We start from the raw sequence: 27,695 nt of genomic DNA on the forward strand, positions 1-27,695 counted from the left end.
CGAAGATCTCAATCCCATTGAGGACATCTGGGACCTGTTGGATCGGAGAGTGAGGGCTATGGCCATTCCCCACAGAAATGTCTGAGAACTTGCAGGTGCCTTGGTGGAAGAGTGGGGTAACATCTCACAGCAAGAACTGGAAAATCTGGTACAGTCCATGAGGAGATGCACTGCAACACTTAATGCAGCTGGTGGCCACACCAGATACTGACTGTTACTTTTGATCTTGACCCCCACTTCGTTCAGGGACACATTATTCAATTTCTGTTGGTCACATATCTGTGGAACTGGTTCAGTTTGTGTCTTTTGTTGATACACATATTTACACACGTTAAGTTTCCTGAAATTAAACAGAGGACATTTCCATTTTTGCCGAGGTTATATTATTTTACCGCTCTAGGTGATATAATTAGTTTTGATAACCTTATTTACTATTATGTATTGCATTTGTTCACTCTTTATGCAATGCACCCTGCAGAGAACACCCGGAAGAAAAATTATCAACCAAATTACCTCCGTGAATTGTAAAGTTTGTTTGTGTCAATTCATCCCATAAATGATGGGTTGCCAATTGGCAATTTGACATGAAAACATTTTTCATTCATTCACTGTATAAATAGTGATAAGTACTGATACAGTTTATTATAATCACAATTAAAATGTTAAGACTGGATACAAACCCATGGGATTGCATTCCAAATCCACTAAATGTACTACTTTACAGTATTTTACTAGATAAAGATGAATAGACAATCGCTAATATGTACCCTTCAAAGTACAGTAATGTAATAATCTCAATCAGGCATAGTGGTTCAATCAAGTGAAAATAATTTATGTAAGTGTGGTTTGATTTGTGAGGAAACCCAGTTAACATAGTCAGCACCTTTACAGTAAACCACCAAGTGAAATCTTAACACCACTAGTTCAGTCCATCTTTCTCAACCAGATTACTGTAGTTTTACACCATTCAAAAACAATGAACCGAACACTTAAGCCGAATTTTATTGAGCCACTGGTCAAATAAGCTTTTTCGTTGTCATTATAGTGTAAAAAAGAAAAAAAAAAGACGATTATGTTCTCTAACACAATATATAAATTAACCTGTATTTGTCATGGAAAATAATTAAAAATTACACTTCAAAAATCACTATGGTAGTAAATGAATAAGCAGGAACTATCATGATGGATGGTGTGTGGTGGCTTGCAAGGAACAATTCTAGCTATGCCTTGATCTTCCTTAATTAGCATAAAATTATATAACCTGTAGCCCAAGACCTTGACTGATCTTTTGGACATTCAACATTTATAAGCATCAGAGAAAGTCAGACAACATAATAACAAAACAATACAAAATAATTTAGTTCCAATTTAAAACAATACTCTTCTATTCAGATGACCCCTTTATCTTGTATGAAAACAACTACAGTTATTCTCATATGGTCCTACCTGAATCCCAGATACGTTTGTGCCGTCTTGCCAACTCAACTCATGACAGCAATGGAGTTGGCGATACAACACAAACAGATCTGGGACTCAGGCTAGAGTTGTCCTGTCAGTAGTACCACAATTCTTAGAGGAGTTTAAATTCTTCTGAACAACTTCTAAATAACATGCTTCAATGAAAAAAAAAAAAAAAAAGTTTTATTATAGAGTCCAAAATGGCCCCTTTATAAAGTGCACTACGTTTGACCAGAGCCCTATGGACCCTGGTCAAAAGTAGTGCACTAAATAGGGGATAGTTTGCTATTTAGGATGTATCCTAAAAATCAGTTACAGTTCATTGGATAACAGTAAAACCTGCCTTCAAATTCCCTCAAGAGAAACCAACAGTCTCTAAACCAGTCTTTTCCAACAAAACAGAAATTCTGCAATTTCACAATTGTCTTTTTCTTGCCCAATGTGCCTTGGGATATAACTACATTGTGTTGCCCTTCCATCTAGGATGGGCCGACCAAAACTGGTCTTTTCCTTAGCTACCATGTTGTTGTCGTCGTCATTGTTGTTGTTATCGATTACTGCGAGGAGTCTCCCATCAGGTGGACAATGAGTTCGTAGGTGGAGAGGACGATGGCTGTGTTGGGGATCTGTCTGATAAGCTGAGGAATGAGTCCTCTGTAAAACGCAGCGTAGCCCTCCTCCACTGCCACCAACCGGGCTGTCTGGAAGAAGTACTGATATTTGCTGCCCTCTTCTCGCAGCCTTGTCCGAATCACCTCTGACGAATGGAAGAGACGCAGAGAGAGAGAGGAGAGAAATTAAGATGAATTAGAATTAAAAAGGTAATTTTGAATGCGGTTTACAGAGTATTTTGACTAAAGACGGAATCCCAGATACGAACTCAACATAATCCCAGATGTTGAGTTTTACTAAAGGCTTCTCACTCAAGTTAACATTGAGTCATGGGTGTATGCTGTGCTACAGAGAGAGAGAGGGAGAAGGGGAGAAATTAAGATGAATTAGAATTAAAAAGGTGATTTTGAATGCGGTTTACAGAGTATTTTGACTAAAGACGGAAGGATGTGTGTTGAGTTTCTACTAAAGGCTTCTCACTCAAGTTAACATTGAGTCATGGGTGTATGCTGTGCTACTGTACAGGAGACAGTTGTAGATCGGGCCATCGTCAATTAACCTCTTCAACCTATGGGGGCGCTATGTCATTATTGGATAAAAAAACATGCCCGTTTTAAGCGCAATATTTTGTCACGAAAAGATGCTCGACTATGCATATAATTGGCAGCTTTGGAAAGAAAACACTGACGTTTCCAGAACTGCAAAGATATTATCTGTGAGTGCCATAGAACTCATGCTACAGGCGAAACCAAGATGTAACCTCAAACAGGAAATGAGCAGAATTTTTGAGGCTCTGTTTTCCATCGTCTCCTTATATGGCTGTGAATGTGCCATGAACGAGCATAAGCTCTCTGCCGTTCATCCAAGGTGTCTGCAGCATTGTGACGTATTTGTAGGCATATCATTGGAAGATTGGCCATAAGAGACTACATTTGCCAGGGGTCCGCCCGGTGTCCTTTGTCTAAATTGGTGCGTAAACTTCAGCGGCAGGCATTTTCCCATGGGATTCAGAGGGGAAAGCACACTTCCACGAACGATATATCATCGAAGAGATATGTGAAAAACACGTTGAGGATTGATTCTAAACAACGTTTACCATGTTTCAGTCGATATTATGGAGTTAATTTGGGAAAAAGTTTGGCGTTTTGACGAACAAATTTTCGTTTTTTTTTGGTAGCTAAACATGACGCAGAAAACAGGACCGATTTCTCCTGCACAAATAATCTTTCAGGAAAAACTGAACATTTGCTATCTAACTGAGTCTCCTCATTAAAAACATCCGAAGTTCTTCAAAGGTAAATTATTTTATTTGAATGGTTTTCTGGTTTTTGTGAAAATGTTGCCTGCTGAATGCTAACGCTAAATGCTAATGCTAGCTATCAATAGCTATCAATACTGTTACACAAATGCTAGTTTTGCTATGGTTGAGAAGCATATTTTTGAAAATCTGAGATGACAGTGTTGTTAACAAAAGGCTAAGCTTGAGAGCTAGTATATTGATTTCATTTCATTTGCGATTTTCATGAATAGTTAACGTTGCGTTATGGTAATGAGCTTGAGGCTGTATTCACGATCCCGGATCCGGGATGGCTCGCCGCAAGAAGTTAAAAGCTGTTTTGCCTCTTACGTCAATGTGTGTTGTTGTAGTTTGAGGTGTGGTATGACAAGTTAATACCGTAGCATTTATTTGATTCCTACCCATGAATCCCCATGCTTACCGTGTGGGTAGGCTATGCAGGAAGCACAACCCTTAGCGAAGGCAGCCGCCATCATCAGGCCTAGGAAATCCGACGCCCCTTTTTCCGTTTCGCTGTTCGGCGACGTGAAGCGCGCTTCGTTCAGGCGTTTCTTCAGCGTCTCGTAGATGAGGAAACAGATCATGGTCTCGGAGATGCCAGCGTAGGACGCCGTCAGACCCCGGTAGAAACCTCTCATGCCCTCGGTCTTGTAAACGTAGCGGGCACACTGCAGCGCGTTCGTCTTCTTCTCCCCTCGTACCCTGGAGGAAAAGACGGTCAGTATTGATCCAAAAAAAAAAAAAACTACATCAGCAGGTTTCAAAAAAGGATGTTTTTGGCAGAAGATTTAGAGAAGAGGTTAAATTGGATCAGAAAAACATTTTCCTGCAGGAACGTCATTTTGTGGGTGGTAACCTACTATTTGAACTTGTTCTATAAGAATGGTTTTGCTATATTTTTTTGTGAAGGTGTGCCCTAACGCAGATGACCAAGAACAGAGGTGTCAGGGGCACAATAGCCAGTAAACAACACAACCTCAAGCAGATCAAGTGTCATACCTCACACTCCAGTCTTGTGACAAATAATCAAGAGACATCCTGTATTGTAATGTCCACTGTTACTTAAAAACTTTTTTTTTTTTTTACTTTATGAAATGTACATTTAGCATGATATATATTTAAATTGTATATATTTAAATTGTGTATATATATACAATTTAAATATATACACAATTTAAATATATATAAATAAATAAATATTCCTATTTTTCCATCTACCAAATAACCCCCCCCCCCCCAATCCCCACTAGTTAACTATAGTTTGAGTGACTACCTATATGAACAGGTCTGCAGGGTAAATAGGACACTAGGTCACCAGACATGCGTGTCCCCGTAACGGTGACCTCACATAGTTCTATTGCTCCATGCGTTCCAAACGCCACCTCATTTCCTACATAGGGTCACTACTTTGGAACACGTTTCTGGTCAAAAGTAGTGTCCCTATATAGGGCGCCATTTGGGATACAGATTCTGTGTAAATATAGCCTCTTCCTCCAACGCAGCCTAATGCGTCAGCAGCTAGGGTATTTATGGATCTGCCCGGTCACATTACACCACGCACACTGCGTAACCCAAGGACAGGACAGCAGCCAAGATGGGGGCCCGTCAAAGATCACATTAAAATGGTGGTGGTGACAGAACTGTAATTACACACTACCTACAGAAACGCTTTAATGAATGTTCTGACTCCATTAGTACAAAACTAGTATCTAAAATATGTCTGCATTTAAAGCCTGTAAAAAACTTTTAAAAAAGAGACTTAATAAAAGTAAAATTAAACAACGGTTGAATAATATAAATGTACATACTTCCTCTCCAGCTGCATCCTGGTCTTAACCATCCAGACGGGGTTCATGAGGGAGTTTGTAACAAAGGCTGAAACAGGAAGTAGAAACAGAGAGTTGTGTCGTATCACTGGATGGAGCAAGAGAAAGGGACAGAGTTCATTTTATATCTCTGGATGGGAGTTCAGGGAAAGAACAGAAGGCCAGGAAGGGCAAATCCTCCAGGATTCCTGACAGAGCAGAAATTCAATCATTATACAACACATAGTTATAGAGTTATATAATAAATATGTGTATATATATATATATATATATATATATATATATATATATATACACACACATTTTAGTGGACAAAATGGCAACAAACAAAAAAAAGAAAATCGCCACATTTGGGCGCAACAAAAACTGTTGTTTACCCAGCAGGCTTAGAACCTACATGGTTTACCCAGCAGGCATAGAACCTACATGGTTTACCCAGCAGGCTTAGAACCTACATGGTTTACCCAGCAGGCTTAGAACCTACATGGTTTACCCAGCAGGCATAGAACCTACATGGTTTACCCAGCAGGCATAGAACCTGCATAGTTTACCCAGCAGGCATAGAACCTACATGGCTTACCCAGCAGGCATAGAACCTACATGGTTTACCCAGCAGGCTTAGAACCTACATGGTTTACCCAGCAGGATTAGAACCTGCATGGTTTACCCAGCAGGCATAGAACCTACATGGTTTACCCAGCAGGCATAGAACCTGCATGGTTTACCCAGCAGGCATAGAACCTGCATGGTTTACCCAGCAGGCATAGAACCTACATGGTTTACCCAGCAGGCTTAGAACCTACATGGTTTACCCAGCAGGCTTAGAACCTACATGGTTTACCCAGCAGGATTAAAACCTACATGGTTTACCCAGCAGGATTAGAACCTACATGGTTTACCCAGCAGGATTAGAACCTACATGGTTTACCCACATGGTTTACCCAGCAGGCATAGAACCTACATGGTTTACCCAGCAGGCATAGAACCTACATGGTTTACCCAGCAGGCATAGAACCTACATGGTTTACCCAGCAGGCATAGAACCTACATGGTTTACCCAGCAGGCTTAAAACCTACATGGTTTACCCAGCAGGATTAGAACCTACATGGTTTACCCAGCAGGATTAGAACCTACATGGTTTACCCAGCAGGATTAGAACCTACATGGTTTACCCAGCAGGATTAGAACCTACATGGTTTACCCAGCAGGATTAGAACCTACATGGTTTACCCAGCAGGATTAGAACCTACATGGTTTACCCAGCAGGCATAGAACCTACATGGTTTACCCAGCAGGCTTAGAACCTACATGGTTTACCCAGCAGGCTTAGAACCTACATGGTTTACCCAGCAGGCTTAGAACCTACATGGTTTACCCAGCAGGCTTAGAACCTACATGGTTTACCCAGCAGGCTTAGAACCTACATGGTTTACCCAGCAGGCATATAACCTACATGGTTTACCCAGCAGGCTTAGAACCTACATGGTTTACCCAGCAGGATTAGAACCTACATGGTTTACCCAGCAGGCTTAGAACCTACATGGTTTACCCAGCAGGCTTAGAACCTGCATGGTTTACCCAGCAGGCATAGAACCTGCAAGGTTTACCCAGCAGGCATAGAACCTGCAAGGTTTACCCAGCAGGCATAGAACCTACATGGTTTACCCAGCAGGCTTAGAACCTACATGGTTTACCCAGCAGGCTTAGAACCTACATGGTTTACCCAGCAGGCTTAGAACCTACATGGTTTACCCAGCAGGCATATAACCTACATGGTTTACCCAGCAGGCTTAGAACCTACATGGTTTACCCAGCAGGATTAGAACCTACATGGTTTACCCAGCAGGCTTAGAACCTACATGGTTTACCCAGCAGGCTTAGAACCTACATGGTTTACCCAGCAGGCTTAGAACCTACATGGTTTACCCAGCAGGCTTAGAACCTACATGTTTATTTAGTTTTTTTTTTTTTTACAGGGACAGTGCACATTAATCAACGTTTCAGTAAAGTGCCGGTTTTAGCCAGCCGGCTAATTTTCAACCGCAGTCCCTGGGCAGGTTATTAAAAACAATTACAATATAGACAATCATTGAGCAGTGAGCACACGTAGAGCAACATAGGACAAGCAAGACGTAGAATACAGACAGAGCAACATAGGACAAGCAAGACATAGAATACAGACAGAGCAACATAGAACAGGCAAGACGTAGAATACAGACAGAGCAACATAGGACAAGCAAGACATAGAATACAGACAGAGCAACATAGAACAGGCAAGACGTAGAATACAGACAGAGCAACATAGAACAGGCAAGACGTAGAATACAGACAGAGCAACATAGAACAGGCAAGACGTAGAATACAGACAGAGCAACATAGAACAGGCAAGACGTAGAATACAGACAGAGCAACATAGGACAAGCAAGACATAGAATACAGACAGAGCAACATAGAACAGGCAAGACGTAGCATACAGACAGAGCAACATAGGACAAAAAGCAGCAAGACAAAATTCATAAAAGCAACAAAGTGTTTCCACACCTCACAGACAACAGAAAACATGGAAAGCGGCAACACACAGCTAGGGACCATGTTCACAAATCTGATTGACATTTAGCCAGGTCTTCATGCATTTTGTGAAAGTGTGATAGGTGGTGCAGTTATATGTGTCTGAAGGCAGTGTATTCCAGACATGAGAAGCTCTCACAGAGAAAGCACATTTACTAAAGGTGCTTTTCCTTAAGGGAACTATACAGACACCTCATGGCAGACCTAGTGGATCTACTGCCATAGTTTTTTGTTTTGTTTGTTTAACAAAAATACTGAGTGGAGGGGGAGGAGCCAGGCCATTTAGGATCTTGAATACAAGACATGCTTCGGTGTATTGCACAAGATTTTCCCAACTCAGGAGCTCATTGCTTTGGCTCTATTGCTTTGTGTTTCATATAGAATGAGGGTAGAGTGCTCCCACAGACGCTGGGGTCGCCGTCCCCCTTACGCTGGGGTCGCCGTGGTTTGCTTCAGACGGTCTCACCTGCACAGCCAGCTGAGGACATGTGCACCACTCCACTGTTGGGGACGAAGAAGCCATTGAACGTCTCCTTAGACTTCTTGTAGGCAGCAAAATAAATAGCTCTACAAGAAAAAGACAGAAGACAAAAAAAAAAAAAAAGATAAGGGTGAGAAATCAGATTCCCTCTTTAAAATGTTTAAACAAACGTATCTTTCTCAGTAAGTGGGTGTCCATCTTTCACTGTGTTTTATAAAACGTCAGCGTGCCTTTATGTAACATCACACGGCCAGGTGCTGCTCGAAACCTGTGAAGCAGTAGCAGCAGCCTTTGACAGAGCCAGCAAAGCGTGCCACGTGTGTCCTGTCCAGGCCAGTCTGCTATGCTTCTGGAACAGTCCGTCCCATACAGTGTGTGTCACAGGCAGCAGCAGAATGGGTTGAATAAGCACAGAGGCAGGCCACGGGTGTGGTCGAGAGAGAGAGAGATGGGTCTGGACTAGTGCTATTCTCATTCTGAATGCCAGGCAGGGTTTGGAAGCTGGCTGATAGCATGGGGGCGGGTCAGCTGGCTGATGGGGGCGGGTCAGCTGGCTGATAGCATGGGGGCGGGTCAGCTGGCTGATCGCATGTGGGCGGGTCAGCTGGCTGATCGCATGGGGGCGGGTCAGCTGGCTGATAGCATGGGTCAGCTGGCTGATAGCATGGGTCAGCTGGCTGATAGCATGGGTCAGCTGGCTGATAGCATGGGGGCGGGTCAGCTGGCTGATAGCATGGGGGCGGGTCAGCTGGCTGACAGCGTGGGGCCAGCTGACCCACCCCCATGCTAACTATTTCTGGGAGTGAAATCATTTTGGCGGTACGTTGGTGAGTTTCCAGAGTGACACCCCCCCATTCCCACCCTGCTTACTGAGGATGGATACTACATTACTGTACAAACCCAAGGAGTGTAAACATGTCTTATCTATCTGAATGGCAGCGCCTGTAAGTTGGGCGATGGTATAATGTAGAGAGAGGGGGACAGACAAACCCCTTAGTGAGGACTGTAATACGGTGCAGTCGGCAAGTATTCAGACCCCTTCACCTTCACCACATTCTGTAGACTAGCGCCTGTATTCAGACCCCTTCACCTTCACCACATTCTGTAGACTAGCGGCTGTATTCAGACCCCTTCACCTTCACCACATTCTGTAGACTAGCGGCTATATTCAGACCCCTTCACCTTCACCACATTCTGTAGACTAGCGGCTGTATTCAGACCCCTTCACCTTCACCACATTCTGTAGACTAGCGGCTGTATTCAGACCCCTTCACCTTCACCACATTCTGTAGACTAGCGGCTGTATTCAGACCCCTTCACCTTCACCACATTCTGTAGACTAGCGGCTGTAATCGCTGCCAAAGGAGCTTCAGCAAAGCACAGAGCAAAAGGTCCGAATACTTTTGTAAATGTCATTTTTCAGTTGTTTACTTTAAATACATTTGCAAACATTTCTAAAAACCTGTGTTTGCTTTGTCATTATGGGGTATTGTGTGTAGATTGATGATGGGGGGAAAAAACAATTTAATACATTTTAGAATAAGGCCGTCCTCCCTCACCCCGCCGCTCCGTCCTCCCTCACCCCGCCGCTCCGTCCTCCCTCACCCCGCCGCTCCGTCCTCCCTCACCCCGCCGCTCCGTCCTCCCTCACCCCGCCGCCCCGTCCTCCCTCACCCCGCCGCCCCGTCCTCCCTCACCCCGCCGCTCCGTCCTCCCTCACCCCGCCGCTCCGTCCTCCTCCTCCCTCACCCCGCCGCTCCGTCCTCCCTCGCCCCCCGTCCTCCCTCGCCCCGCCGTCCTCCCTCGCCCCGTCCTCCCTCACCCCGCCACTCTGTACCCCGTCCTCCCTCCCTCACCCCGTCCTCCCTCACCCACCCCGCCGGTCCGTCCTCCCTTCCTCACCCCACCGGTCCTTCCTCCCTCCCTCCCTCACCTCCCCCCACCCCGCCGTTCCGTCCTCCCTCCCTCACCCCGCCGTTCCGTCCTCCCTCACCCCACCCCGCCGCTCCGTCCTCCCTCGCCCCCCGTCCTCCCTCGCCCCGCCGTCCTCCCTCGCCCCGTCCTCCCTCACCCCGCCACTCTGTACCCCGTCCTCCCTCCCTCACCCCGTCCTCCCTCACCCACCCCGCCGGTCCGTCCTCCCTTCCTCACCCCACCCCGCCGGTCCTTCCTCCCTCCCTCCCTCACCTCCCCCACCCCGCCGTTCCGTCCTCCCTCCCTCACCCCGCCGCTCTGTCCTTCCTCGCCCCCGTCCTCCCTCGCCCCGCCGTCCTCCCTCGCCCCGTCTACCCTCACCCCGCCACTCTGTACCCCGTCCTCCCTCCCTCACCCCGTCCTCCCTCACCCACCCCGCCGGTCCGTCCTCCCTTCCTCACCCCACCCCGCCGGTCCTTCCTCCCTCCCTCCCTCCCTCACCTCCCCCCCCCCGCCGTTCCGTCCTCCCTCCCTCACCCCGCCGTTCCGTCCTCCCTCACCCCACCCCTCCGTCCTCCCTCCCTCCCTCACCCCGCCGTTCCGTCCTCCCTCCTCACCCCGCCCGTTCCGTCCTCCCTCACCCCACCCCGCCGTTCCGTCCTCCCTCCCTCACCCCCCCGTTCCGTCCTCCCTCACCTCACCCCACCCCGCCGTTCCGTCCTCCCTCACCTCACCCCACCCCGCCGTTCCGTCCTCCCTCACCTCACCCCACCCCGCCGTTCCGTCCTCCCTCACCTCACCCCACCCCGCCGTTCCGTCCTCCCTCACCCCACCCCGCCCGTTCCGTCCTCCCTCACCCCACCCCGCCGTTCCGTCCTCCCTCACCCCACCCCACCGTTCTGTCCTCGTATGTCTTAATTCAACAACACAGCAGTAATAACATGTTGCAGTCTAAAAGCCGGTCCTTGGTAATGACATGATAAAAGGGTGAGTGTGTAGGCTGTTAAGGGTGTGGACATACAAAAACACATCCACACCCAAACATTACTTACACCAAAACGAATCCACCCTTTCAAATGCAGTCCGTGTCTCATTTAGCAGGCTTACCTTGAAGGGGCCACCCCAACAAGATTGGGACCCAGTCCCCGGAAAAGCGACCTTGGTCCCTCTTTTTCTAGAATTGACCTAGAAATGGGAAGAAAAACAGACCAGTTAATTGAATATACACACTTTTTTTTTAAATGTTATGTTTGAATGACAAGAACATCTATTTAGGATGTGGATTCAGTAGTAGGGACAACTGTGGTAGGGTTCAGGATGCTGTACGGTCACTCCGCAAGTCGTAATCTGACGTCTGCATTGGCAACACAGCATGTACTGCCATGGGTATATTGTTAAATTGAATCGTTAGTGATAATTCAGTTAATTAATCGTGATTTGACATTTCCCCCCCCCCTCCATATCACAGGACTATGGTTTTGGCCAAGACCCTACTCTCAACCCAGTATACCCTTTGAAACTGGAGATGCACTGTGAACTCCGTCGCCTCTGTGGGATTGACTTTACACACACACACACACCAGGTCGCAATTGTAAATGAGAACTTGTTCTCAACTTGCCTACCTGGTTAAATAAAGGTTAAATAAAAAAATAAAATTAAAAAAAACACACACATACACACACTTAGTCCCGTAGCAGACAAATAGGCCAGGTGAGTAGACAAATAGGCCAGGTGAGCAGACAAATAGGCCAGGTGAGCAGACAAATAGGCCAGGTGAGCAGACAAATAGGCCAGGTGAGCAGACAAATAGGCCAGGTGAGCAGACAAATAGGCCAGGTGAGTAGACAAATAGGCCAGGTGAGTAGACAAATAGGCCAGGTGAGCAGACAAATAGGCCAGGTGAGCAGACAAATAGGCCAGGTGAGTAGACAAATAGGCCAGGTGAGCAGACAAATAGGCCAGGTGAGCAGACAAATAGGCCAGGTGAGTAGACAAATAGACCAGGTGAGTAGACAAATAGGCCAGGTGAGTAGACAAATAGGCCAGGTGAGTAGACAAATAGGCCAGGTGAGTAGACAAATAGACCAGGTGAGTAGACAAATAGGCCAGGTGAGCAGACAAATAGGCCAGGTGGGCAGACAAATAGGCCAGGTGAGTAGACACAGGGACACAACAGGACTGATGTATTCGTCCTGCACTCTGCTGTAAAGGCAGATTTGTATTTATTTATTATTTATTTGAAAAAGGACACGATTAATCCCACCGGTTGTTTTCCCACACTGTAACGATGTCATTTTGTTCAAATAGATTAAAAATAAAATAAAAACACCCTTCAGGCCAAGTAAATAAAGGATTTTAAAAGTTATCCTGTTTATTCATAACATGTTATGGATTTACAGAGTTTGAAGAGTTTTAACATTTTACCTTTAAAACTGACCAACAACGGCGTTTGGAAATGAGCCGCAACCTTCTACTGTTACAACAGACAACACTGGATAAACAAGGATTTTGGAGAGAAGAGTTTCATTCACAACAATTATTGGTGAAATTAACTCAAATGGATGCTTGAAGGTTGTAGAATCACTTAGAATTACAATGGCTCACCTCCAAAATGCCATTGTTGGTCAGTTTCAAAGGATTTTTTTTTTTTAAACTGCACTGGGGTGAACAGGTTGACAATACTATTTGAGCCATTCCCCTCTGAACCATTCAGCTGAGTCCAGTCCAGACTGGTTCAGTCACATTCAGCAAAAGGCCTCCGGGCACTAAACCCTTGAGGCGAGAAACATGAGAAACCACAGACCACATTTCGGGATGTCAGTCGGCACGGCTTCCTCCTCGTGTTCAATTTGGCAGAGGCACAGTCACGCCATCACTCTCACCCAGTCTGCGGTCGGAGGCAACCCTCCCTGGGCCTCGGGGGTGAGGGACATTTCCACAGGTGGCATCAGCACTTACATAAGTGTCCTCGCTGCACTGTGCGTCAGTGCGTGTGCGTGCGTTCCCCACAGCTGGCAAACAGCTCTTAGATTAGAACAAGATAGCTCTATCTTTAGTCTCTAGTTTTTGTGTATAAAACAGGATAACAGTAATGGCCCTCGTCAGACAGGGTGGAGGCGGGCCCTCGTCAGACAGGGTGGAGGCGGGCCCTCGTCAGACAGGGTGGAGGCGGGCTCGTTTCCTCCTATTTAGACGGAGTGGTAGAGTAAAGACACAGGCCTATTCACACAACTAGAGCAGCATCCCAAATTGCACCCTATGCCCTACAGTACACTATTTCTGACCAGGGACCATAGGACAAAACATTCTTAGCCTAGTAATTCCTTGTGGCCTGGCAGCCCAGTGGGTGGCCTGGCACAACCACAGATCCCGAAGGCTACATTCTGCAGCAAGACAATGATCCAAAACACACAATCAAGTCTACATGGAAATGGTTAAAAAGCAACACATTTTTACGTTTTGGAATGGCCCAGTCAAAGACCAGACCTAATTACAATTGAGATGTTGTGGCAGGACTTGAAAGGAGCAGCTCATGATTGAAAACCCACAAATGTCTCTGAGTTAAATCAGTTGTGTGTGGAAGAGTGGGCCAAACTTCCTCCACAGTGATGTGAGAGACTGATCAACAACTACAGGAAGAGTGGGCCAAACTTCCTCCACAGTGATGTGAGAGACTGATCAACAACTACAGGAAGAGTGGGCCAAACTTCCTCCACAGTGATGTGAGAGGCTGATCAACAACTACAGGAAGAGTGGGCCAAACTTCCTCCACAGTGATGTGAGAGACTGATCAACAACTACAGGAAGAGTGGGCCAAACATCCTCCACAGTGATGTGAGAGACTGATCAACAACTACAGGAAGAGTGGGCCAAACTTCCTCCACAGTGATGTGAGAGACTGATCAACAACTACAGGAAGAGTGGGCCAAACTTCCTCCACAGTGATGTGAGAGACTGATCAACAACTACAGGAAGCGTTTGGTTGGAGTCATTGCAGCTAAAGATGTCACAACAAGTTGCTGTTTATATTCAGATCCACATTCCTGTAAAGATGAGAGGATCTCATGTTAAATACTGTTGAAGTAATATGGCTACAGGTTACTCTGCCTCACCTAAAAGACCATTCTGGTGGGAATCTGCTATAGACCACCAAGTGTTAACAGTCAGTATCTGGATAATATGTGTGAAATGCTTGATAATGTATGTGATACCAATAGAGGAGGTATATTTTCTAGGGGATTTAAATATGAAATAGCTTTCATCAGGCTGCCCACTCAAGACAAAGCTTCAAACTGTAACCAGTGCCTGCAACCTGGTTCAGGTTATCAGTCAACCTACCAGAGTAGCAACAAACAGCAGAGGAATGAAATCATCAACATGGATTGATTACATCTTTACTAATGCTGCAGAAATGTGCTTTAAAGCAGTATCCAGATCCATTGGATGTAGTGATCACAATATAGTAGCCGTATCGAGGAAAACCATAGTTCCAAAGGCTGGGCCTAACACAGTGTATAAGAGGTCATACAATACGTGTTGTAGTGATTCCTATGTTGTTTGGTGTAAAGAATGTGTTGGTCTGTGGTGTGTAATGAGGATGGATCTTCGTATGGCTGGGGGGGCAGTATTGAGTAGCTTGGATTAATAAGTTGCCCAAAGTAAACGGCCTTCTCCTCAGTCTCAGTTGCTAATATATGTATATTATTATTAGTATTGGATAGAAAACTCTAAAGTTTCCAAAACTGTCAAAAATATTGTCTGTGAGTGTGCCATAACTGATATTGCAGGCGAAACACTGAGGGAAATCAAACCAGAAAGTGGCTTCTATTTTGAAAACTCCATGTTCCATAGCCTGCCTTTGCTCCATTTAAAGGGATTTCAACCAGATTCCTTTTCCTATCGCTTCCTCAAGGTGTCAACAGTCTTCAGACATAGTTTCAGTCTTTTATTTTGAAAAAATGAGCGAGAAAGATAACATCGAGTCATTATCTGGCCGGGTGCCAGCAGCGTTTTCTATGCGCAACAGAGTTTGGGCAGCCATTGCCTTTCCCTCTCCTACTGAAAGACAGTTGTGGTTGATATATTATCAATTATATATTTTAAAAACAACCTGAGGATTGATTATAAAAAACGTTTGACATGTTTCTGTGGACATTATGGATAGTATTTGGAATTTGTCTGCGTTGTCGTGACCGCTCTTTCCTGTGGATTTCTGAACATAATGCGCCAAACAAACGGAGGTATTTTGGATATACAAATAATCTTTATGGAACAAAATGAACATTTGTTGTCTAACTGGGAGTGTCATGAGTGAAAATATCCGAAGATCAAAGGTTAACGATTAATTTGATTGCTTTTCTGATTTTCGTGACCAAGCTACTTGATGCTAGGTGTACATAATGTTTTGTCGAGCGATCGATGAACTTACACAAACGTTTGGATTGCTTTCGCTGTAAAGCATATTTTCAAAATCTGACACGACAGGTGGATTAACAAAAGGCTAAACTATGTTTTGCTATATTGCACTTGTGATTTCATGAATGTAAATATTTTTTATAATATTATTTGAATGTGGCACTATGCAATTCAGCGGTTGTTGATGAAAATGATCCCGTTAATGGGATTGCAGCCATAAGAAGTTAAGATCAATGTGTTAACACATTATGAAATTGCTTATTCCAGTTACTAATAAGCATGCACCCATTAAGAAAATTACTGAAAACTTAAATCCGAGTGGATTGATGAGGAAAAAGGATTGGCAAATAAGTCTGGTTGCACAACCAATTGGCAAACGTACTGCAAATAGAGATATCGTGTGACTAAACTGAATACCGACAGATATTTAAATATTCCTTAAAGTAATTGGCAAGATTAGCAAACTTAGGCATGATATGCAAGCAACAAATGCTGACACTACACATCCAAGTATATCTCACTAAATTATTAAAAACAAGAATTGTAATTTCAAATTCCGTAAAGTGAGTGTGGAAGGGGTGAAAAAAGTATTGTCTATCAACAATGACAAGCCCCCGGGGTCTGACAACTTGGATGGAAAATGACTGAGGATGATATTGGGGATGATATTGCCACTCCCGTTAGCCTGCTTTTCAATCCTAGCCTACTAGAAAGTGTGCCCCCCCAATCATGGGGGGGAAGCAAAAGTCACTACCTAAGAATAGTAAAGCCCCTTTACTGGCTCAAACAGCCCAAAATGTTTTGGGTGTTTGACCAGATACAACATTATTTTACAGTAAACAAATCAACAGACTTTCAGCATGCTTATAAGGGAAGGACATTCAACAAACACAGCACTTACACAAATAACTGATGATTGGCTGAAAGAAGTTGCTGATAAAAAGATTGTGGGAGGCTGTTTTGTTAGACGTCAGTCTTTTTTCCGACATTATTGTGACATTATCGATCAGCCTGCTGCTGGTAAAACTGATGTGTTATGCCTTTACACCCCCTGCTATACTGTGGATAAAGTGTTGCCTGTCTAACAGAACACAGAGGGTGTTTTTTAATGGAAGCCTCAAACATAATCCAGGTAGAATCAGGAATTCCCCAGGGCAGCTGTCTAGGCCCCTTCCTTTTTTCAATCTTTAACGACATGCCACTGGCATGACTCATTATACACATCAGCCACTACAGCAACTGAAATGACTCCAATACTTAAAGAGATGCAGATACTTTCAGAACGGGTGGCAAGGAATAAGTTAGTCCTAAATATTAAAAAACTAAAAGCATAGTATTTGGGACAAATCATTTACTAAATCCTAAACCTCAACCTAAGGCAGGTCCTACAGACCCTAGTTATCACACCTGGGTTAATGTTCAGTCGTGTGGTCAGGTGCCACAAAGAGGGACTTAGGAAAATTGCAATTGGCTCAGAACAGGGCAGCACGTCTGGGCCTTGGATGTACACAGAGAGCTAAAAATTCATCATATGCATGTCAATCTCTCCTGGCTCAAAGTAGAGGAGAGATTGACTTCATCACTACTTATATGTGTAAAAGGTATTGACATGTTGAAAGTACCGTGCAGTCTGTTTACACGACTAGCACACAGCTCAAACACCTGTGCATACCACACAAGACATGCCACCAAAGGTCTCTTCACAGTCCCCAAGTCCAGAACAGACTATGGGAGGCGCACAGAAACTACATAAAGACATGACTACATGGAACTCTATTCCACATCAGATAACTGATGCAAGCCTTATTGTACAGTGGGGAGTGTGAAGCAACACAAACATAGGAACAAACACATACACACACACTATACACACACATGGATTTTGTGTTGTAGGTAGTTGAGCAGGGGTCCAAGGGGACACAGTGTGTTGTGAATTCTGTAACGCTTGTATTGTAATGTTTTTTAAATTTAAAATTGTATAACTGTTTTAATTCTGCCGGACCCCAGGAAGAGTAGCTGCTGCCTTGGCAGGAACTAATGGGGATCCATAATAAACCCCAGGAAGAGTAGCTGCTGACTTGGCAGGAACTAATGGGGATCCATAATAAACCCCAGGAAGAACTCTTAGGGATCCATGGGGATCCATAATAAACCCCAGGAAGAGTAGCTGCTGCCTTGGCAGGAACTAATGGGGATCCATAAAAAAATACAAACTGAGGAGTTTGGTATTGAATAACTTTATTTTATTTAATTAAGTATATTTGTTTTTGTTATTTGAAAAACTCAGGTTCCCTTTATCTAATATTAGCGGTTGTCTGAAGATCTGATAACATTCCGTATCAAAATTATAGAAAATCAGAAAGGGGACAAATACTTTTTCACAGCACTGTACACAACATGGTGAAACCATTACCACGAGACCTGTAGCAGCAGCCCCACACTTATAAGAGCCCCTTACCGTAAGACCCATAGTAGACTAGCCCCAAGATAATAAGGAGGGACAACCCCTTATCGTAAGACCCATAGTAGACTAGCCACACGCTAGGAATAAGAAGAGGGACAAACCCTTACCGTAAGACCTGCAGCAGGCCAGGTGGCGTAACGGTGCCCGAGCCTGGTCTGATGACCCCAGTACCATTGAGCGTGCCCAGTTGGACCTGGAACACGGGCCGGAGCGCGAGGCCTGACGACTGCAGCCTGGTCTTCAGCACCTCCAGAGGACAAGTCACGATGGCTCCCACCGTGCCACTACATCTGCAGAGAGAAAGATGGGAAAATACAGTAACATTTATAATACAGTAATAATATATACACACTAATCTCAGGTCATTTAAAAGTCAGGTTTACAACATCTACACAGAGATTAGCAAAACATTAATATGGCATTAATGAATTAACACGGCGAATGACAATGGAGATTGAACTCCAATGATGGTGGAAAGGATTACCAAAGAGATTTCAGGAAGTGGAGAGCCTTAGTTGTTGCTCTTACATACCTGAACCAGCCTTTTGTCAGGGCATGGTAGACTATAAAAACACAAAAACACGTATTTACATTTGTCCAATTTGTAGTGTGCTATGATTATACCGGGTGAAGTAGACCCGCTGTCTGTTGCAGTGTTATCAGTGAGAATTTATTTTATTTCTCCCTCTCTCAGGGAATGTAATTTACCATCAATTTACATAACAGTAGCAGCCGCGCAGTACTTTTATGGCATTACTAAAAGAGACAGTGTCATGAACAGGCTCTCACATTGACTCTATACACATCTGGCACAAAAGGTAATTGAACCAAGAAGCTCTAATTTGACTAAAAGCTAGAGAGAGAGAAGAGGTCTTACAGCCTAAGCCTACATAGCCGTTTAAAAATGTCCAAATCACGCACTTCATTTGACCTAAATTATGACCTAAAAAACAGAAGTGAGGAATAGTCTTGCGTCACAGAAGATATTAACCTCTCTATACAACCCCTGTCCATCTAAGACAAGGTGTGACAGAAGGAATTAGATTCGTTTTGCCCTAAGGGGGCAAGCATTCAGTCTTCAACGAGGTCCAGAGGTTATTTTCTTACCGTTTTGGTGATTATTAGCGAGCTAGACACAGTTCAGATTTGGTTTTAGTGATTTAAAAATATATATATATATATATAATAAAAACATACAGTGCCTTCAGAAAGTATTCATATCCCTTGACTTTTTCCACATTTTGTTGTGTTAAATAAATTGAATGTCAATTTTTTTTTTTTTACAAAAAGTCCCTTGGCCATCTACACACAATACCCCATAATGACAAAGTGAAAACATGTTTATGGAAATTTCTTCAAATGTATTGAAAAATCGAATTTACATAAGTATTGACAACCCCGAGTAAAACACATGCTAGAATCACCTTTGGCAACAATTACAGCTTGCGAGTCTTTTTGGGTAAGTCTAAGAGCTTTGCACACCTGGATTTTTAAAAAGCCTTCAAGCTCTGCCAAGTTGGCTGTTGATCATTGCAAGACAGCCATTTTCAAGTCTTATCATAGAATTTCAAGAGGATCCATCCTCAGCTCTACCATCACAGCCATTAAACGATGTAACGGTTTTAAAGTCCACCATTGGTCCTCTGGTGAAATCCCTGAGCGGTTTCCTTCTTCTCTGGCAACTGAGTTAGGAAGGACGCCTGTATCTTTGTAGTGACTGGGTGTATTGATAAACCAAGTGTAATTAATGACTTCACCATGCTCTAAAGGGATATTCAATGTATTTTTTTACATTTTTACCCATCGGTGTCCTTCTTTGCAAGGCTTTGGAAAACCTCCCTGTTTTTTTTGGTTGAATCCGTTTGAAATTCACTGCTAGACTGAGAGACCTTAAATATAATTTCATGTGTGGGGAACAGAGATGAGGAAGTCATGTTAAGTAACACACAGTGGGTGTACGTAATTTTTTGTGGTTCTTGAGGACATTTTTACCAACTTATTTTTCATTTTTAATTGATTTGTAAACATTATTCCACCGACATTATGAGGTATTGTGTGGATACATTAAAGACTGATTCTAAAAAAGATATATATATATATATTTTTATTTTTTTAATCCTCCATCAATCTACACACAACACCCCATAATGACAAAGCAAAAACCGGTTTAGACATTTTTTTTACAAATATATTAACAATAAAACAGAAAACCTTAATTACATAAGTATTCAGACCCTTTGCTATGAGACTCAAAATTGAGCTCAGGTGCATTGTGTTCCCATTGATCATCCTTGAGATGTTTCTACAACTTGATTGAAGTCCACCTGTGGAAAATTCAATTTATTGGACATGATTTGGAAAGGCACACACCTGTCTATATATGGTCTCACAGTTGACAGTGCATGTCAGAGCAAAAACCAAGCCATGAGGTCGAAGGAATTGTCCGTACAGCTCTGAGAAAAGATTGTTGAGACACAGATCTGGGGAAGGGTATCAAAAAATTTCTGCAGCAATGAAGGTCCCCAAGAACACAGTGGCCGCCATCATTCTTAAATTGAAGAATTTTGGAACCACCAAGACTCTTCCTAGAGATGGCCGCCCGGCCAAACTGAGCAATCGGCGGAGAAGGGCCTGCTCTTGGACGTGACCAAGAACCCGATGGTCACTCTGACAGAGCTCCTCTGTGGAGATGGGAGAACCTTCCAGTAGGACAACCATCTCTGCAGCACTCCCCCAATCAGGCCTTTATGGTAGAGTGGCCAGACGGAAGCCACTCCTCAGTTTGCCAAAAGGACTGACAATGAGAAACAAGATTCTCTGGTCTGATGAAACGAAGATTGAACTATTTGGCCTGAATGCCAAGCGTCACGTCTGGATGAATCCTGGCACCATCCCTACGGTGAAGCATGGTGGTGGTGGCAGCATCATCATGCTGTGGGGATGTTTTTCAGAGGCAGAGACTGGAAGACTAGTCAGGATCAAAGGAAAGTTGAATGGAGCAAAGCACAGAGAGATCCTTGATGAAAACCTGCTCCAGAGCGCTCAGGACCTGAGACTGGGGCGAAGGTTCACCTTCCAACAGGACAACGACCCGAAGCACACAGCCAAGACAACACAGGTGTGGTTTTGGGACAAATTTCTGAACGTCCCAGAGCCAGGGCTTGAACCCGATCGAAACATCTCTGGAAAGACTTAAAAACAGCTGTGCAGCGACACTCCCGATCCAACCTGACGGAGCTTGAGAGGATCTGCAGAGAAGAATGAGAGGATCTCCCCCAAATACAGGTGTGCCAAGCTTGTAGCGTCATACCAAAGAAGACTCGAGGCTGTAGTCGCTGCCGAAGGTACTTCAATGTACTGAGTAAAATGGTCTGAATACTTACGTAAATGTGGTATTTCCATTGGGGGAAAAAAAATTACGGTTTTTTCTTTGTCATTATGGAGTATTGTGTGTAGATTAGTAAAAAAACCTAAAAAACATTATGAGCCTGTAACGTTACAAAATGTGGAAACTGAAGTGGTCTGAATACTTTCCGAATACAATGTGTATCTACACACACACGTTTTCATACACTGAACAAAAATATAAAACGCAACATGTAAATTGTTGGTCCCATGTTTCATGAGATGAAATAAATAAAAACCTAGAAATGTTCCATACGCACAAGAACCTCTTAAATTGTGTACAAATTTGTTTACATCCTTGTTAGTGAGCATTTCTCCTTTCCCAAGATAATCCATCCACCTGACAGGTGTGGCATATCAAGAAGCTGATTAAACAGCATGATCATTACACAGGTGCACCTTATGCTGGGGACAATAAAGGGTTACTCTAAAATGTGCCGTTTTGTCACACAACAATGTCACGTCTCAAGATGAGGGAGCGGACAATTGGCATGCTGACTGCAGGAATGTCCACCAGAGTGAGTTGTTGCCAGAGAATGTAATGTTAATTTCTCTACCATAAGCTGCCTCCTACGTCGTTTTAGAGAACTTGGCAGTACGTCCAACAAGCCTTACAACCGCAGACCACGTGTAACAACGCCACACAGCCAAGACTACGGGAGGCGCAAGACCTGCTGAGGAGTGTTTCTGTCTGTAATACAGCCCTTTTGTGGGGAAAAACCAATTCTGATTGGCTGGGCCTGGCTGCCAAGTGGGTGGGCCAATGCCCTCCCAAGACCACTCATGGCTGCACCCCTGCCCAGTCGTGTTGAAATCCATAGATATGGGCCTAAATCATTTTTCCAATTGACTAATTTCCTTATATGAACTGTAACTCTAAAATATTTTTTCATTTGGGCATGTTGCATTCATATTTTTGTTCAGTATAATATTATATTATTTTTTTACTCAAACCACCCGCAGGACGGATATGTTTGACACAAATTTAGGTCGGCCGTTTTGGTCAGGGAATTCGTCAACCATGGTTTGCCAGTGCTGTGATAAAATAGTGTAAAATAATGAATTTGAGGAATTAATCTGCACTGTATATTTGTTACCAAAGCTAGACTGCCAGTTTTAGGAACGATACCGTTAATGATTCAAATTTTCAAATTAACCGCCAATATGCCAACATTCCATTCAAACAATTCCGTTAAATCCTCACCCATAAACTAACATCGGCTGAAGACACCTTATCTTAAAACCGGCGTAAGGTCAAAAAATCGAAGTAAACATACCCCGATTAAAAACACCTGGTTTTCTGAGCAATCTTTCAAATTATTAGGACATGCAAAACGGCTTTTAATTTTTTTTTTTTATCTGCGTTTAATTTGTACTGCGCACGTGTTAGCACCAGCATCCTTTAGCGAGTTCGGAACAACTGAACTAGAAGTCGTTTTCACAAACTTTATATGTCCAAACTCAAAAAAAAAAAAAAAAATGCTTCCCAAAAATAACATGCAAGGCTGTGGAAGAACATTTATTTAGATGGCCGATTTTCTTCATCTATCAAAGTGACATAAGGTAGCCTGATTTCAGATATGTCCATGTAAAAACAGGAGTATTAGGGGGAATCATCGTTCTTACAAAGCATGTAAAAGTTTAAATCAAACTTACATTAATCTGACTATCCAAAATGCATCGCATTACTGTGTGCATGTAACTGTGCTCAGAGACATTTATAGTATGTTACATATTTTTTAAGAGGCTATTTAGACGGATCAAACCTGTATAAATTATTTATAATTATATGATAATATTTTAGATTGACAATTATATTAGACAATTTCTGATATATCACATCTGATTGGTGGAGTGCTACAGAGATGGTTGTCCTTCTGGAAGGTTCTCTCGTATCTCCACAGAGGAACTCTGGAGCTCAAGTCAGAGTGACTAGATGTCTAAAGGGCACATTGTGCCAAATGCAGTTGCTTCCAATAACAAACAAATAGCTATCCATTCACTCGGCTTATCATAAGCATCTCCTGGCCGTCTGGGACGCAATGAGAAAAACGTACTGTGGACGAGACGGAGTTGCATAACCCTATGTGTGACAGTGATATGCATACTAAACACGGTATGGCAAAAGGCCATATCACGGTGTCCTCCAGACAACCAAAGTTAACATTTTTGAATCGGTTCAAATGTGAAACCAGAAGCCACCATTAAAAACATTTACTAGCTCAGAAGAGACCACGGCATGTAACAGCCTCTGTAAATACAGTTCTTGATGTTATGTCTGCAGTCAGTGTGCAGCTTGGAAAGGCAGGCTAAACTCTTGGCTCTCAATCCCAAAATAAATGTAGTATTGCCGTGACAATGATATTCAGTGTGAGCTTGTCACTTATGATATTTGCTCTATTCTACTATAGCGACTAATATTTTTTTTAAACTGTCGTATTTTTTTTATTTCACCTTTATTTAACCAGGTAGGACTAGTTGAGAACACCTTTATTTAACCAGGTAGGCCAGTTGAGAACACCTTTATTTAACCAGGTAGGCCAGTTGAGAACACCTTTATTTAACCAGGTAGGCCAGTTGAGAACACCTTTATTTAACCAGGTAGGCCAGTTGAGAACACCTTTATTTAACCAGGTAGGACTAGTTGAGAACACCTTTATTTAACCAGGTAGGCCAGTTGAGAACACCTTTATTTAACCAGGTAGGCCAGTTGAGAACACCTTTATTTAACCAGGTAGGCCAGTTGAGAACACCTTTATTTAACCAGGTAGGCCAGTTGAGAACACCTTTATTTAACCAGGTAGGCTAGTTGAGAACACCTTTATTTAAACAGGTAGGACTAGTTGAGAACACCTTTATTTAACCAGGTAGGCTAGTTGAGAACACCTTTATTTAACCAGGTAGGCCAGTTGAGAACACCTTTATTTAACCAGGTAGGACTAGTTGAGAACACCTTTATTTAACCAGGTAGGACTAGTTGAGAACACCTTTATTTAACCAGGTAGGACTAGTTGAGAACACCTTTATTTAACCAGGTAGGACTAGTTGAGAACACCTTTATTTAACCAGGTAGGACTAGTTGAGAACACCTTTATTTAACCAGGTAGGCCAGTTGAGAACACCTTTATTTAACCAGGTAGGCCAGTTGAGAACACCTTTATTTAACCAGGTAGGCCAGTTGAGAACACCAGGTAGGCTAGTTGAGAACACCTTTATTTAACCAGGTAGGACTAGTTGAGAACACCTTTATTTAACCAGGTAGGACTAGTTGAGAACACCTTTATTTAACCAGGTAGGACTAGTTGAGAACACCTTTATTTAACCAGGTAGGCCAGTTGAGAACACCTTTATTTAACCAGGTAGGCCAGTTGAGAACACCTTTATTTAACCAGGTAGGCCAGTTGAGAACACCTTTATTTAACCAGGTAGGCCAGTTGAGAACACCTTTATTTAACCAGGTAGGCCAGTTGAGAACACCTTTATTTAACCAGGTAGGCCAGTTGAGAACACCTTTATTTAACCAGGTAGGCTAGTTGAGAACACCTTTATTTAACCAGGTAGGCTAGTTGAGAACACCTTTATTTAACCAGGTAGGCTAGTTGAGAACACCTTTATTTAACCAGGTAGGCCAGTTGAGAACACCTTTATTTAACCAGGTAGGCTAGTTGAGAACACCTTTATTTAACCAGGTAGGCTAGTTGAGAACACCTTTATTTAACCAGGTAGGACTAGTTGAGAACACCTTTATTTAACCAGGTAGGCTAGTTGAGAACACCTTTATTTAAACAGGTAGGCTAGTTGAGAACACCTTTATTTAACCAGGTAGGACTAGTTGAGAACACCTTTATTTAACCAGGTAGGACTAGTTGAGAACACCTTTATTTAACCAGGTAGGCTAGTTGAGAACACCTTTATTTAAACAGGTAGGCTAGTTGAGAACACCTTTATTTAACCAGGTAGGACTAGTTGAGAACACCTTTATTTAACCAGGTAGGCTAGTTGAGAACACCTTTATTTAAACAGGTAGGCTAGTTGAGAACACCTTTATTTAACCAGGTAGGCTAGTTGAGAACACCTTTATTTAACCAGGTAGGCTAGTTGAGAACAAGTTCTCATTTACAACTGCAACCTGGCCAAGATAAAGCATAGCAGTTCGACACATACAACAACAGAGTTACACATGGAATGAAAAAAACATACAGTCAATAATACAGTAGAAAAAAAGAAAACAAAGTCTATATACAGTGAGTGCAAATTAGGTCAAATAAGGGTGTTAAAGGCAATAAATAGGACATGGTGGCGAAGTAATTACAATATGGCAATTAAACACTGGAATTGTAGATGTGCAAAAGATGGATGTGCAAATAGAGATACTGTGGTGCAAAAATAACTAAATAAATAAATACAGTATGGGGATGAGGTAGATAGATGGGCTGTATACAGATGGGCTATTATTATTATGTTCTGATTTTATAAATAAAGTAAGCGTTATTACCATTATCCTCACCACTATGGCACTTCTTAACATTAGCTGTTCTATGAAATATAGGGCCTATATAGACATAACTATACGACTTGCATTTCTATTTCTCTATGGGTCCAATACAGGATCATATATCCCCAACTAAATGGATTATCAGTTCTAGGTTTTGAATAGTGCTTTCCCAAATGTCAAGAGCTGTCAATGGGTGACCTTGAGTGTCAAATAGTCCTGCTAGCTTCCAAAAGAAAAAATCTTTATAAACTTCCAAGTTTAAGCCGGATAATATTTCTCTCATGAATTGCTAGCTACATATTAGCTCAAATAAATTTTAGGTTACTTTTGATCTTTTTTTTTATTTTATACATCTTAGAATATAATAAATATATCGCTAGCTATAAATATAGTAGATTCCTCTATGCTAAGCTACAGTAGCTAAAACGAGATAGCTTGCTAGCTGCAGCACTTTACATGGTCACATGGATGACTGATTGACTGGGGAACGATTATGTAACTCGAGGACATATTCTAAGGTCAGAATAGACTGCGACACTTACCAGTTAACTAAATGCCACATCAAATATAAAACATGAATACTCTTGAATGTTGTATTCGAGTTCATAGCTCAAGTGTTACGGACCTTCGTAGAAATAGAGGTCATTGCAAATGGCTAGGATTTTCACTTAATTTTTATTTATTTTTTAAGTTAGCTAACTGTTTATAACGCCAGTCGGGATAGACGATTCATAAAAATTAATATCCGGTTTGATTAGCCTAGCTAGCATGCTAGCAGTGAGAAGGACAATAGTTGGGCCACCTGACATTGAATAACTAGACGAATGATACAATAAACACTTGTTAGCCAGTTAAAAATACTATTCTGAAATCTTTGGCAAAATTGTTAAAATCACACTGTTCACCATTAGAGTTTAGGTCGCAACCTCATGCTGTAGCGAGGCCTTCTCACTCCTTGAGTGGAGGGGGGAGAGTAACGTTAGCTTGTTAAACACATTTCGGTTTAGTGAGAATGACTCGTTTGGTCAAGATGTGGCACAAATATCTTAAAACGACAACGCAAGCTGCCGAGTAACCCATCAATCTAACACAATAGCTAACATAAATTTACCAGGACAAAAGCAGAAGCCGCTAGACTATTAAAAAATATAGATATTCAGCTATGCTAATGCTAGCTAGATAAAAAATAAACAATTAAATGTCGTAAAAGGAACACCTACCCGCCTGCGAAGAGATGTAATAGCGTATTATTATTATGTGCCATGTTTAAAAAATCTAACCATAATCTTCTTTGTCTTCTCGTAAATGTAATCTCTACAAGTCAGAGGCGAAAATGTGGTTTATCTTGCTTGTCAGCTGCTGTCACTAGCCAGTCGTCCAGCCGGCGGTCTCAAACTCTGACTACTAATTCTGCCAGCAGCACAAACGATCATGTCAGTTTTTTCGTATGGTAACGAAGAAACCTTCAAAATAATAGCCTGCATTTGAAAACATTGCAATCTGGATACCTCATAAAAAAAATAATCAATGGCCACTTTTATTGTGCCAATATAAAACATTTAATAAGTCATTTCTGAAAACAAATATAAAATATGTTTTTGAAAACATTTTTGAAAGACAAATATAATGAAAAAAAAATTGACATTGGTATGTTGAGAATATTGGACTGTAGAAGGAAAACTTTTCTACCTATCTGAGTGAAAGTGGGTTGGAAAATACCCAGTAGAGTCTCTACTAACCGAATGTGGTTAGTTTGGG

General features: G+C 42.8%; 1 protein-coding gene across 1 annotated transcript; it reads right to left on the bottom strand.

The window, feature by feature from the left end:
- Nucleotides 1-811: 811 nt before the first annotated feature.
- Nucleotides 812-27,339, bottom strand: LOC115132554 (solute carrier family 25 member 33). Its single transcript, XM_029665303.2, has 7 exons — nucleotides 27,158-27,339; nucleotides 18,145-18,327; nucleotides 11,265-11,342; nucleotides 8,229-8,329; nucleotides 5,176-5,242; nucleotides 3,789-4,069; nucleotides 812-2,215 (listed from the first exon to the last, which is right to left on the bottom strand). The coding sequence occupies exons 1-7, from the start codon at nucleotides 27,199-27,201 to the stop codon at nucleotides 2,013-2,015; spliced, it is 957 nt and encodes a 318-aa protein (XP_029521163.1). The 5' UTR covers nucleotides 27,202-27,339; the 3' UTR covers nucleotides 812-2,012.
- Between the last annotated feature and the right edge of the window lie 356 nt (nucleotides 27,340-27,695).

The sequence above is a fragment of the Oncorhynchus nerka genome, linkage group LG7 (assembly GCF_034236695.1).
Source record: "Oncorhynchus nerka isolate Pitt River linkage group LG7, Oner_Uvic_2.0, whole genome shotgun sequence".
NCBI classification, from domain to species: domain Eukaryota; kingdom Metazoa; phylum Chordata; class Actinopteri; order Salmoniformes; family Salmonidae; genus Oncorhynchus; species Oncorhynchus nerka.

Coding starts and splice junctions, on each gene's coding strand:
- LOC115132554 (XM_029665303.2), bottom strand. CDS start 27,201: ATGGCACATAATAATAATACGCTATTACATCTCTTCGCAGGCGG. Junction 4,070..5,175: donor AGGATGCAGCTGGAGAGGAA/GTATGTACATTT, acceptor CTTTTCCTCCAG/GGTACGAGGGGAGAAGAAGA. Junction 2,216..3,788: donor CTGCATAGCCTACCCACACG/GTAAGCATGGGG, acceptor TCCATTCGTCAG/AGGTGATTCGGACAAGGCTG.